The 13,036-nt window shown below is 45.6% G+C and overlaps 1 protein-coding gene across 3 annotated transcripts in view; it reads left to right on the forward strand.

The window, feature by feature from the left end:
• NSD3 (nuclear receptor binding SET domain protein 3) overlaps positions 1–13,036 on the forward strand; it is a 2,619,674-nt gene that overhangs the window by 904,360 nt on the left and 1,702,278 nt on the right. For all 3 annotated transcript variants that reach the window (XM_069617934.1, XM_069617935.1, XM_069617936.1), the window contains exon 9: positions 9,581–9,626. In XM_069617934.1, the coding sequence (XP_069474035.1) occupies positions 9,581–9,626 (46 nt within the window). The remainder of the gene's footprint in view (positions 1–9,580; positions 9,627–13,036) is intronic.

Below are 13,036 nucleotides of genomic sequence, written 5' to 3' on the forward strand. Positions count from 1 at the left end.
ACGGGCTCGGTCGCGGTGTTTAAACCGCACAAAATCCCCAGGAATCAGGATGAAAATGCAGGATTGTTTCGGCGCTTACGGGAGCTCACGTCCGCATCGTTCGCGCATTGGCCACGCCCCCCGCATCTCTGCATTCTTAACAGATGGGAGTTGTTAGATCTCCGAGCCCTCTGGCTCGGTTTCTCCACTATCTTTCTTCAAGTATGCTGGCATATGACTCCCTCAGCATTTGTGTGTGATTAATAATCTGAACTGTATTATTGCTTTTATTGAGAGCCAGTGTAAACTGCGTCTTTCTCCAGAAACATGGTCTCTCCACCTCAATCCCTTTACTGCCCTTACCGCGCTGATATGGATTACCTGTAAACGATTATTCTCTGATTGTGGGGTACCAACTAGTAAGCTACAACAGTAGTCGATCTTTGATCCTATTATGGTTTGTGCTATTGTCTGTGTGATTTTCTGATATTAGTGGTCGGAGATGAGCAGGTCATTTTAGGTAATAGGTGGAGGTACTGACCAAACTACCTACTTGTGATCCCATAGTTAAATTCTGATGTAGTATGATACCCAAGATTTTAATTTTCTTTAGTACTTCAATTTTGCAATCTGCAATATTAAAGCTTTTGTACAAGGGCCCCAGCTTGGCCGGTTTCTTGCTTGTTCCTATCACCATAAGGTCTGTTTTTCCATTATTCAAGGCCAGCCCATTCTGTGCCATCCAAGTTTGGATGCAGTCATATATTTGTTGATCCGTATTTCATCCGTGCTATGACATCCTGTGAGCAGAATGACACACTGTGTGTCATCTGCGTATTTGGAAATCATAATGTTTTATGTTACAGCATGTTAAAGAAGGGGACCATGAAAATATTATATATAGATGGGGACACAAATGCTCCCTGTGGTACACCATAAGCTAAGGTTAGGGTTCATCTTCGGCTTCCCTGCTAGCCCCACACTCCTGCCTTTTCGTAGCCTCTTGATCAATATAGTGTGAGCCACTAAATCAAAGGCCGCAGAGAGAGCTAGGGTCATTAATAGAGATGTTTGACCTACGTCCATGGATTCTAAATGTTTTGATTTTAAATTAAGCAGAGCTGTCTGTTCCATGAGGTTCTCTGAAGCCTGATTGATATTTATTTAGGATCAGATCATTCAAGTGCGAAGAGATTTGATTATACGCCACTCTATCAAGTACCTTCAGGAGGAACGCTGTGTTTGTAATTGGTCTATAATTCATCACACTGTGGGGGCATAGATCTGTCTCTTTTTAGGAGCTGTGTTATCCACGCTTTCTTCAGCTCTATTGGTACTTGACTCTCTGTGAAAGAGGTATTCACTAATTTTGTTAGTGCCACTATTAACTTGTCAGTACACCCTTTAATAATCATGGCAGAACATGGATCTCCCTTGCAACTGGTAGTTTTTAATTGTTTGATGACCTTTGCCAACTCTGCTTCTGTAATGGGAGTAAAGCTAAATTCTTGCTGTGTTATGTTCGTTGATTAACTCATTATGGTCACTGTCTATTGATTCACTAAAGATAATCTTTTTTTCCTTGATTACTTTTTTAATTCTTTTAATTTATCAGTCATGGCCTTTTGGATCGATGTACACCATACCATGCCTTATCCTTTGCAAGTGGTTCTTTATCAGGACCCTTGGTGCATTCCTGTTCTCTTAGGATTTTGAACAGTTCTTTACTATCGGACGTGGCCTTTGCGATTCTAGCATTAAACATGTCTTCTTACTTGTAAAATGGTGTTTTTATACTTTCTAGCGGCTTTTTTGTATACTTCTAGACTCTGGGTGTCTTGCTTCTTCCTCCATTCATAGAAGAATTTTATTTTTATAGTTTTCAGTTCTTGCGTATGTGCATTAAACCATGTTATTTTTGCATACTTGAAGGCACGTTTTTTTCTTTAGTGGCGCTACTCATTCTGCTATTTCCTTAAAGGCCTTGAGAAAGGACATTGCCATCTCATGTGGGTTATTCATCACCCCGATTTGAGCTGATTAATGGAATGGTCCAAGGTTTTAGATTGTCCGCAGTTTGTATTTTCATGTTCCTAACTAAGATAGGAATCCTGCTCGGTTTGCTTTGTTTATGAAGCGTTCATTGCAAATCTGGAAATATATGCATGCATGGCCTGACCAGGGTCCAGGTTTAACTTCTGTTGAGGATATATTAACATGGTGAGTTGCCACCCAATCCAATGTATGTCTCTTTATATCGATCAGGGTTGTAATCGTTTGATGAAAACATAGCAAGCTCAGTGCTGTCTCCAGAGTTGTTGCTGTGGTGTCTGAGGTGTCTCCCAGCCAGTAGTTGAGATCGCCTAATATTAGTAGTATGGTATTAGGTTTTAACAACAGAAAGATGCGATTACACAGTTGGTTGGGGAAATCTGTTGCTACTATAGGCGCTCCTTAAATTAATATTGTGTTAAAGGTTGTTTCTGCACTAATGCCAACTTTTACTGACATGATTTCTGCATATGGTATCTTTTCTATTTTTGTCTCCCATGTTTTTAGTTCTGATTTAAAGATGAGAACACCTCCTCCTCTGACCTCCTTTCTGTCTTGGCATAATATACTATATCCTTTCGGAGTGGCCAGATGAAGAGCTGGGCCAGCTGCGTCATGACTCCATGTTTCAGACAATGCGCGTAGGTCCAGATCTTGTTGCTGGATAGGATATGATATTTCTATTGCATGCTTTCTAAGGTATCTGGTATTTAATGGCATCGTTTTCAGGGTACACATAGGTTGCTCATTTGTTTTTCTCTGATTGTTGCTGGTAATATTAGACCTAGTCTCCCTTCCTGATGTGTTATTAACTTTTTCCTGATTTGAATACCTAACTGATTGAAGTAGCATAATCTGGTTTTGTGCTTTCTTGCAGTACAGATCTTTTTGTGTCGTCCTTGGTTCTCTTTCCCTTAAAACGGTCTTGACCTCCCTGTGGTTGGGTTCCTGGGGTGTCGGGAGGCTGACTTGGTTGTCTGTCATGAATACCGTTTGTATTTGTCTATTGCCCGTTTCCCTCTTCTCTGACTCGGCCCCCCTGTGGGCCTTAAAAGCGGAATAGGCCAAAACGACTGTATCCAAATTACCAACCCCACCAAAAGACCTAAAACACATGCCACAAAAAGTTCAAACTACCAAAAGTTTGAACTTTTTGTGGTATTGGGCCTTTTGGAAGGGTCGGTAAAAAAAAATACAAAGGCTGTGGGGGTATCGCCCACAACACCCTGCTCACTATACTAAACAGTACAGTGAGCAGGGGTTGCAGGGACACTCCTGCAGCTGACCCGCTCAAAATAAAAAAACTAATAAAAAAGCTTGGTGCTGCTGGGGTGTCCCCCCCCCCCCCCCTTCCAACCCCCGCTCACTATATAATTTGGGGCTTTGGGTAGGGGTTTGTGCACATCGGGAATGTTCAGGGGAGAAATGACCAAAGATTATTTCGAGCAAATAATCTTCGGCCATTTCTCGCTCGAACATTTCCATTGCTGACAAATCACACAGATTCTTAAAAGTAACCTCACAGGCATGGTCGGGACCCACGGGTGTCTGGAGACAAATTAGTTTATCTCTGCTGAGCGGGGTTGCGCGCGGCATTTGCTGGCTGTTCATGTAAGTTGGAGTGTAACCAGATTTATCCAATTTAGAACTGGCAATTTTTATAGCCTTTAGTACCTAGTGTCCTAGCAAGTTCTGTTGTGGGTTAGGGAAAAAACGAGTGTACCTTCTCTGCCCTTCACTGACTGCCACAGACTGATTGGGTTCTCGAACCTGATTTGCAAATTTGAACGGCGCGAGAACTACAAGCAGTCTGGGTGGTGTAGTTTCTTTATGGATCGTCTGCTACCCACTGCTTACAATGGAGGCAACTCTCTCTGATCCTTACGGGGCTATTTAGATTATAACTCAAGTCTCGAACAGGCTGTTCGCTCTAATGTAATGTGAATCAGCCATTTTTAAGCACAATTTAACTGCTGTGTTCCACTAAAAAATGAATTATCTGTATTTGAGCTACCGAAATCAGTCTATCAGCAATCCTAATTCACAGAATTCAATGCTAAAATCACAATTCTAAAACACTTAATATAAAATAAGCAGGCAACAATCTAAGGTGTACCATCATGATACACTTGACAAACCTGAAAAATCGAAGTATCTCGTTTCAGAGGGGAAAACTGGTACTGCATGAAGATCCCTTTAAGGACACAGTGTGCGGTCTAGTTTATTTCGAGATGCCAATTACTGGAATGGAGGCAGCTGGCCGATGCAAGAGTTAAAAAGGAACTCTGCTGTCGAACAGCTGAGGGACTTGTCAGAGGGAGACAAGCCTCCCAAAAACGAGTCTCGGAAGAACAAGTGTTCGAGGAGACACAGCAGGCTGCCTGCACTGTACAGAGGGAAGCCAAATGAAGTTAGAGCGAGGTAGAGGGAAGCCCGACATTGGTCCAAGTTGGAGGGACCAAGCGGGTTGGTGCTGGTACTTACCTTGAGACTGCCTGGACTCTGGTGAACCACTTGCAAGGCAGAATATGCAGGCAGGAGAAGAGAGATGCCGCCTGAAGCGCTGCAGATCCTGCCGCTCTCCAGGAAGCTGCTGGAGCCTCAGCGAGCAACACAGAGAATGGGGAAACGCTGGTATTGTAAAAGAAGTAGAGAACAGGTATGCAGTTTAACCAGAAGTTCTTAGAGGTCTGGGAATACCGCTGTGCCAGTCTGGTACTTGCACCCATATCAGAAGCCAGGGTCTAATATCAAGAGGGCCTGGGACACTCTGACATACATTTTGTTGAGAATTACCCAGTTTGGCAAAGGAAGACGCCAAACCACCTTTGCGAGTCTGGTACTTGCACCCACATAGAAGATTGTTTGCCTTTATCTGTGATCCAGTATCTTAATAGAAGAATAAGACTACAGGAAAGGAGTGGTTCCGGAGCCTTTGAACTTAATGATTTTGAACATTTCTTTTCGACACTTTACTACAAGCGTTGCTGGGAACTTTTTTTAGTGAGAACAATAAGAACACTATGGCCCTCATTACAAGCATGGCTTCTGGGAAGTACTGTACCGGTAAGCATGCCGGTACCGTACTTCCCGTACCGCCATACTATGGGCTCTGCTCGTGGGAACTGTCACCCGCCAGGTTTTTCTTGCCGGGTGTAACGGCACCCTCAAGCAGAGCACGTCCGATAAACTGGCACATGCAGAGTTGTGGCGGTGCATCCGATGTCCCCATCCCCATTCAGCCCTATGGGGCAGAATGGGGATGAGGAGGCCCTTGATTCCGGCACCCGAAAATGGGCAAGTACCGGGTACGCCTAACTCGGCATGACCCGGTTCTTGCCCATTCACGGGTGCCAGAAAGAATGCAACTCTGGCGGCAGCCGTGCCGTTTGTAACGGCACAGCTGCTGCCGGAGTTGCATTTTTTCCGGCACCCGTGAATAACGGCACGGCCAGAGTTGTAATGATGCCCTATTTCTTTTAGCAAAGAATACCCTTGTGCAGTTATATTACATTGTAAGTGTTAGGGACAGAAGTAGGTTTTTGACACAATAGTGATACTTTTTACTTTGGACTTTCTGGAATTTTCATTAGTTTATTTTGAGGCAGGGAACCCCTCGTAGCATTTAGGTATACCAAGGCCTTTTTCCAACCTTTTTTTGTTAATGAAGTCTTTGCCCAAAAATGTGCCACCACTGTGTGTCCGACTTGTACCTCTGCACCCTTACATTACTCTTGATGTTGCACAATATTTTCCAAGTATAGCACATTGGCGAAAGCACTTTATAAACTGATAAATGCAAATATATAACCAGTATTCTGCAAAAGTACTTTTACAGGTAAGTCGAGATTTATTTTTGGGAAGTGGTATTGTGGAAGCTCAAGGCAATGTTTTTCTTTGAGATTCTCCCACTCTAATTGAGTTCCTTTTGGTTTTCGCTCTGAATGGTGTTAGGGTGCAGAAGTAATGCTTTGACACAATGGTGACATGTATTTGGGTATAGACTTTTATTAATCGAGAAAGGGTTCGTAAAAGGCCTCTCTGTCCCTAAAGCTAAAAGAGGTATCCCTGCCTCAAAGAAAACGGGTGGAATTATCAGGATGTCACTGTTGTGTCTGAAAAGCCTACCTCTGTCCCTAACTCTAGCAACATGAACCAACTGTGCAAGGATGCTCTCTTCTCAAAGTAAATTGTTCACGTTAGTTCCAACTAACAGAAAGGTTTTCAGTCTCTTGGGCAAAAAGTGATGAAAAAAATAATGAATGTTTCCAAGACTAGGTTGTGTTCCTTTCCCATGGACCTCTTCTACTTTTATTTCTTTTGGGCCTCTGAGCCCTGTATCCTTTTAGGTAAATGGCACTGGGTAATTTACAAGGTTATTCTTCTGAGCTTTGAAATTCTTTTATCCCATCAACTTGACACACTCCCCAAACAAGTATAGGATTTTGTCCTTGTTGCTTCCTGAGTCCTTGACCATCTTGTTGTCAACTGATGTGTGTGCGGGTCCCAGACTTGCAAAGATGTGGATAGCTTGGTTTACTCTCCTGCCAATCTGCTTTCCCCTTGTGGACTATCTCTCTTTATCGTACAGCGTCCAATACCCTCTTGTTCCTAGTTTTGCTCTTTCTTCAGTTAGGGTCCCAGCCCCTCTTGTTCTTTGACTTTCAAATGGGTGCGGGTTCCAGACTTACAGGTTGTATCTGTTTGTTCACTCTCCTGCCAAACATACGATTTCCCTCTTTTGCTCATTCTCGGGATCCCAGATCTTATTCTTTGACTTTCAAATGGGTGTGGGTCTGTCAAAGGCAGCACAAACACCTGCCTCTGCGTTGGGTCTTAGCAGCTGGGAAGGTAAACCACAGGCCACCACGACCCGCCGGGGAAAGAGGGTTAGGGTCCGTTGGTTTAGATGGGATGAGGGCGTTCAGGTAAACTGGAATGAGGGTTAGGTAGAAGTTGTGGATGGGTATGGGGTATTAGGGGAACATGCTCCTCAGCTCCTGTACGTTGCTCCGATGCTCCGTGGATGTACTCCACCCATGCATTCATGCGCTCCTCACTTACACTGTGTGCCCCACAGAAGGGAGCCTTTGTACTGGAGCTCTGAAACCAGGACACTAAAAGAGACACATTGCTGCCTTTCACAGCTTCACTGCTACCATTATAGCCAAACCACTCTAATATCTGCATTAACTCATGCAGAACGTATTTCTAATTGCATGTATGTTTTCAAAACCCCCCCTTGCATTATATATCATACAAGGTACAAAACAAGTAAGCAACACTTAGCTTCGATTGCTGACTGGTGCCTCAGGTTCTCCTGGCTTGTTCGTGTTGCTCTGCCAAGGGACAATCAACATTCCACTGAAAGATACCAAAATATATTGTCAGCGCGGGCGGATGCAAATCCAGTTATTTAGCAAATGGGTCAAGAAATGCTCGAAGTTAAATTCACTCTGAGCTGCCTAGATTAGTTCCCCAACGTTAGGTGCGCTGGCTGATTAGTCACAGGATTCGTGCACGATGCCCCCTAATCATGCAGGGTGTATGCGCCAAGTTTCCTAGTCAAGCAGGGTTCATGCGCAACACTTCTCGTGCCTCCGTCCCTATCTGCCGTTTCGGAAAACAGCCGTGGTCCCAGCTGAACGTTCAGCTGGAATCTACTTGTGCCTCCCAACTACGTGCCCAGCAAGAAATAATAAGAGGTAGACTTATCTCTTGTTGTACGCGGGGCCTGGGGAGTTCAGGCGGGAGCTTGTGCCCCGCGTAGGCGTGCCTGCCGGAGCTCGGGTGGAACGCATCTTCTCTTCATGGAATCCGGAATTGCGAGCGTCGCTCCAACGGCACGACTCGCGCATGCGCGATCGTGCGGGTGTGGCATTTCCCTGACAGCAGGCTCGTGCAAGGCACAGCCTGCTGGGAAATGTTGTTCCAAGGCGGTTCTCAATCCCGGAGTCGTCTTGCTGCAAAAGGGATGGAGAACACGCCTTGAATACTGGGTGGGGCGCTTCAGGAGTGCCCTTTCCCCTTCTGCAGCCCCCTCAATGGCTGCTACCTGGCTTCTGGTCGTAACACTAGGTCCAGCCCTGACAGGGTTCCAGGCTTGCAATCTCCCTCAGTGTCCCAGCCCCTCTTACTTCAACTTCTCTCTTCACCCCTTTTACTTCCCCTAAACTCCAATGCCTCTCTGATAACCTGTGTATCTGTTAGCTTCTTCGTTGTAGTGACCAACATCTACCAAGCAGCTGCGTTGTTACTCAAGGCTCTGGCAGCGTTCGAGTATACAGCGGGTCTTCATACGGCTCTATGGATATCTGACTCTGCCTAGCTGTGCATCTGTCCTCGCAGGTGCTTTTTCCTGGGGCCTGGTGTACCCAGAGGTTTGATTCGGCAGCATCACGAGCAGCCCTTACAGCATGTACCAGGTTCGCATTCCTTTTCCTCCATTCAAGGCTTCCTGTTCGGCTCTAGTCTGCTCACTGAATGCACGGCTCACCCAGTTCCTCCTCTGAGGACCATTCCCCTTTTGCGTCCAGCTATGTTCATTTTGAACTCCTGCATTTGTTGCTTTCATTTGGGCCAGTGGCATCCTGTGAGATGCTGGACAGTTCATGCTGATCCTCAGACTCTTGGCCATCATCATCTTCACAGTCCTTTTAAAATCCGATGCAAAGTACTTAGTTGCTATTTCAGTCGTCAAGTATTTTAGTCTGATTTCTTTGACAATAGCATATTGGCTCTGGCTAGAGCCGTGCAGGAGGACTTATTACTGGAGAAGGGGTTGGTGATACTGAATTGGGGCTTCCCTTGGTGTACCAGTCTGAGGGGGATTATTATACTGTGGATTCACTGCCCTGACCGGATGGGAAAGGTCTCCCTCTAGGGGAGAAGAGATGAATGGGTCTACATAGAGCTTCTTATTTGCAAGAGCAACTAACCATTTAAACAGAAATGCTATACATATTGATGGATCACATAGGCTTTACAGGTTCCATTCATCAGGGTGGTTATTGATTTAAAAATTTAAAAAACTCCTCTAGGGACCACAATTGAAAGGCTAATCACTTCCAAACGTGTGGTTCCTTGGAGAGCTTGTGTTGATATAGGCACCGGTTATCAAATAGCATTATCACAATGTGCCTCCATAGTTTAGAAGTACTCCATTAACATGTTCTGTCATGAGCTGCTAAATGCAAACCCTTTGTTTGACAACATTTGTAAAAGTGCTTTCAATAAAATAAGTAACATTATTTTTACACTTTGTTTGTTCCATCTTCAGAGTGTCATTGGAAGTACTTTCTACATATTTGCATATTTGTTGGTATGTGCCCACCTGTGCCGAAGCAACATTTTTGTGACGCATGGTGATTTAAAAGCCATTGTTCGTTTGAGTTTATTAGACAAGTTTATTGGTCTCCCATGGACTTGTACAACCAGGTGCGACTGTAGTGGTTGATGAAAGGCTATAATAGATAAATGTTTGATGGCAAAAATGTGTTCCCGAACGTCTCATTCAGTTAATGTTGATAGAATACTTTTGTGTTTGCAGGTGGATATGGCCCCAGAAGCAGCTGTTATGACCGCTTTGCAAAAAGGTGAGCTGGATTTGTCACTGAGCAATTCATATTTATGTAAATTCACAGACTGGTTAAACTGCATGACCATTCTTTCCTTAAAGCTACTTAAAACAAAAGGCTACTTTTAAAGAAGATACTTTCCTACCTCCACCCAGCTTCCTCCTCATTCTCCGTGAAAGTGTGCACAATATCATACACCACACATTTTCTAATGTGTCAAAAGGTGAGGATTTGAACACATTGCATTACAGGATTAAACATTAGTAAAATAAAGTGAATAATGCATGACAAAACTCATTGCATTCTTCAAACTCAACCAAAAAGGATATTAGCAGTGTAACATCTCAATATGGTTACTGAAAAGTGAGAATTGCATAGATTGTGCTTTTGCACCCTGAATGTAAAGTGGCTTGGCCTGCTTTTTCAACATAAACATCAGATTTTTTTGTTCCTTTTCCATCACCTTCTGTTTCGAGCATTGTGCTGCATTGTTTGTGATTTCACGGTCGATTACACAGTTCTCCTATTGGTCACCTGAAAGCTGAATTCTTCAGTTGCTTTTCATTTTTAGCTACCTCCATGCCCCTTTGCATGATTCCAGGATTGTATTGCTTGGAAGCAGAACATACAGTACACCATAGAATCACTCAGGCTGGGGGCGTGACTTGGCCACGAGCCGGAGCAGTCACAACTCCAAACTGCGGCGTGAGTGACATCCCGGGGGCGGGACCCACATTTAGTCCGCTGCCGTCCACCACTGCAGTGGGGGATGTCTCAGTCAGGCTGCCACTTGCTTACCGGAGCATTCGGTCACCCGCAGCAGCTGCACTATGATCCACTGCGCGGGTCTGAAATTCAAGATGGCGGATTGCCACCACATGTAGATGTTACTGTGCACCTGCAGCCCCAGCATCGTCTGCTCTCATCTGAGAGACATGCATAGCCCGTTCTACCCTCCACCACCCCCGAATGACGGTAGGGTTTACCGGTGTCTGTTTATCTGAGCCCCTACCCCACATGCTTCTCTCCTCCAGCTGGTGCTGGTTACTGGATTGGGCAGTGGCTACTCATCTGCTGCTTCTCATACCCAGATTATCTATAGCCCCTGTGGACTGGAAGTCAGTGATTCCAAAGTGAGGTAGCCTGCTGCTGCTGGTTCTGCCTCCTGGGGGGGGGGGGGGGGGGGTCAGACTGTTCCTACAACAGTTTATTCTGCCTTCGCTTGGGGGCACTGCCGACAAGGGCAGTGAGTCAGTGGGCACCTGCTTCCAGGGGCCATCTTCAGGAGCTTCACTGTCACTGCCATGGCTCGGAAGGAGTCAAAGGGTGGCAAAGGCAGCGATGTTCTATCCCTTATGCCTAACCAGGAGAAATCTAGACCGAGGGAAATTTCTACGGACATGCAGGTGCCTGCAGCATGCCATGGCGATTGAGGGCGGTGATTCATCGGTACTAGCGATTGGAGCTTATTTGCACCAAATGCTTGCTGACATTAAGGAGATTCACGATGCTATTGGGAAGCTGGCACCAAGGTTCTCAGAAGTTGACGAGCCATTGGCGGCCACTGAGTCGTGCATCGAAGATGTGGAGACAGGGGCTTGCAAATACTCCTATCCTTAGCTGACTGGTAGGGTGGAGGCATTGGAATCCACTGGCGAACTCTTATTTATGCGTTCCAATGACCAGGAGAATCGCTCCCAGAGAAACATCAGACTCTGGGGATTCCTTCACAGATTCCCGACCCAGAGCTTCTCAAAGCCTTGTTCAAAGATCTGCTTCAGTGGCCTGCAGGGAAGGAGCTTGAGCTGAATTCGACCCACGGGTTTTTCTCATCGATACAGAGTCAGAACAAGTGGGCACTCGACGTCTTGACTAGGGTCCACTTCTACAAACAAAAGGAGGAAATTCTGCAAGTAGCCCGCTCCCGCCAGGATTTCACATTCAGGGGCTCCTTGATCGCACCGATACAAAACCTTGCTCCCTCCACCCTGGCCAAGAGGCACTCGCTTTGAGATTTCACCCAATATCTGCAAAATAAAGACATCAAATATTGCTCGAGTTCCAATTCGGGGTGATCTTCATGTGGAATGGCGAGACCTCCCCCCATCAAGGGGAGGGTTTGTGCTATGGAGGGAGTTGTTTCCAGTCACCTGCCAGCAAAATCAAGTGCGAAAAATACAAGTACCAGAATCCTCAGAGCTAATTAATTTGTTACACCTGAAACAGAAATGCAGACCCGCCTGAAAAAACACAGAAACTCAGCCTCCCTGGAGATTGATGAAGACCTGAAAACGTGCGTTAGGAGGAGAAGCTAAAGACTGGTAACAGAGCGCCTGCCTTCACATCTTTAAACATCTCCACGGCTCAAGCGATGCCCATCATGAACCCTTCCTTCTGTTCAGCATCTCCTGATCTGGACAGGGGCGATGAGTGGAACTCGCACCCGACGAGAGCAGCTACCTGGACTAAAGTGACTCAATCAAGGAATCACAAACGCTTCACATCTGTGGTGGTGAAGCGTACCTCTGCTGCTCCTCAATAGGCTTACTTGCTAAGCTTTCGATTTTCTGTTGCAGAATCTCTGCTCCTTTTTATGGGCCCAGAATGATCCAGGAACTTTGCCTCAGCCCTCTTAGTGTGGTCCTCGCCTGTTAGCCATCATTCTGATGGGGTTGACAATGTTGTAGCTTTGTAGGATCCCGCCAGGGTGTTCTTCTGGCCTTTGACTCTAATTGGCTGGCAGCGTGGGTGTGCAGGCTTGTTTGGGGTTGTTACTGGGTATTTCTGGGGTGGGAGATGGTTTGGTGGTTTTGTTTCGATATGGTTCGATTTCTATGGTTTTTCAGGACAAAGTACTTGAGGAGTCAGATCTCTCTAATCTAGTTGATAGTTGGGTTGAGTTGCTCTCTTTGCTTATGGGGGAGGCTGAACAGTTGACATTTTCTACACTCAAGGTGCAAGGGTTGAACTCCCCTATAAAATGTAGATCGATGCTTCAGAGGATCCAGACGTCCAGGATGAATATCGCCATGCTGCAGGAGACTCACCTGCTCCCTGAAGATGAGCCTCGCATGAAGTACAGGTTTTTCCCAAAGCAATTCTATGCCTCTGCCGGGGTCAAACAGAGGGATGTGGTGATCCTTTTGGTCAGGGACATCCCATCCCATCCCATCCCTTTCCAAGGCTGTACTTAGGGATCCAGATGGAAGATATGTGCTGGTGAAGGGCACCTTGAGTTTGGCCCCCATAACATTGCCCTTGTTATACCGCCTGAATAATCACTAGCACAATTTCATGTCTTCTCTCCGGTAATAGAAGGTTTTGTAGAATTGGGGCTCCTTATTAGGGGAGATTTGAACTTGCCCCTGGATCCTGCCACAGATAAAACCTTGCTGCATGCTTCATGCGACTACAAGCAGTCCTTGGCA

This window comes from Ambystoma mexicanum, chromosome 10 (assembly GCF_040938575.1).
Source record: "Ambystoma mexicanum isolate Mex_15411 chromosome 10, UKY_AmexF1_1, whole genome shotgun sequence".
NCBI lineage: Eukaryota > Metazoa > Chordata > Amphibia > Caudata > Ambystomatidae > Ambystoma > Ambystoma mexicanum.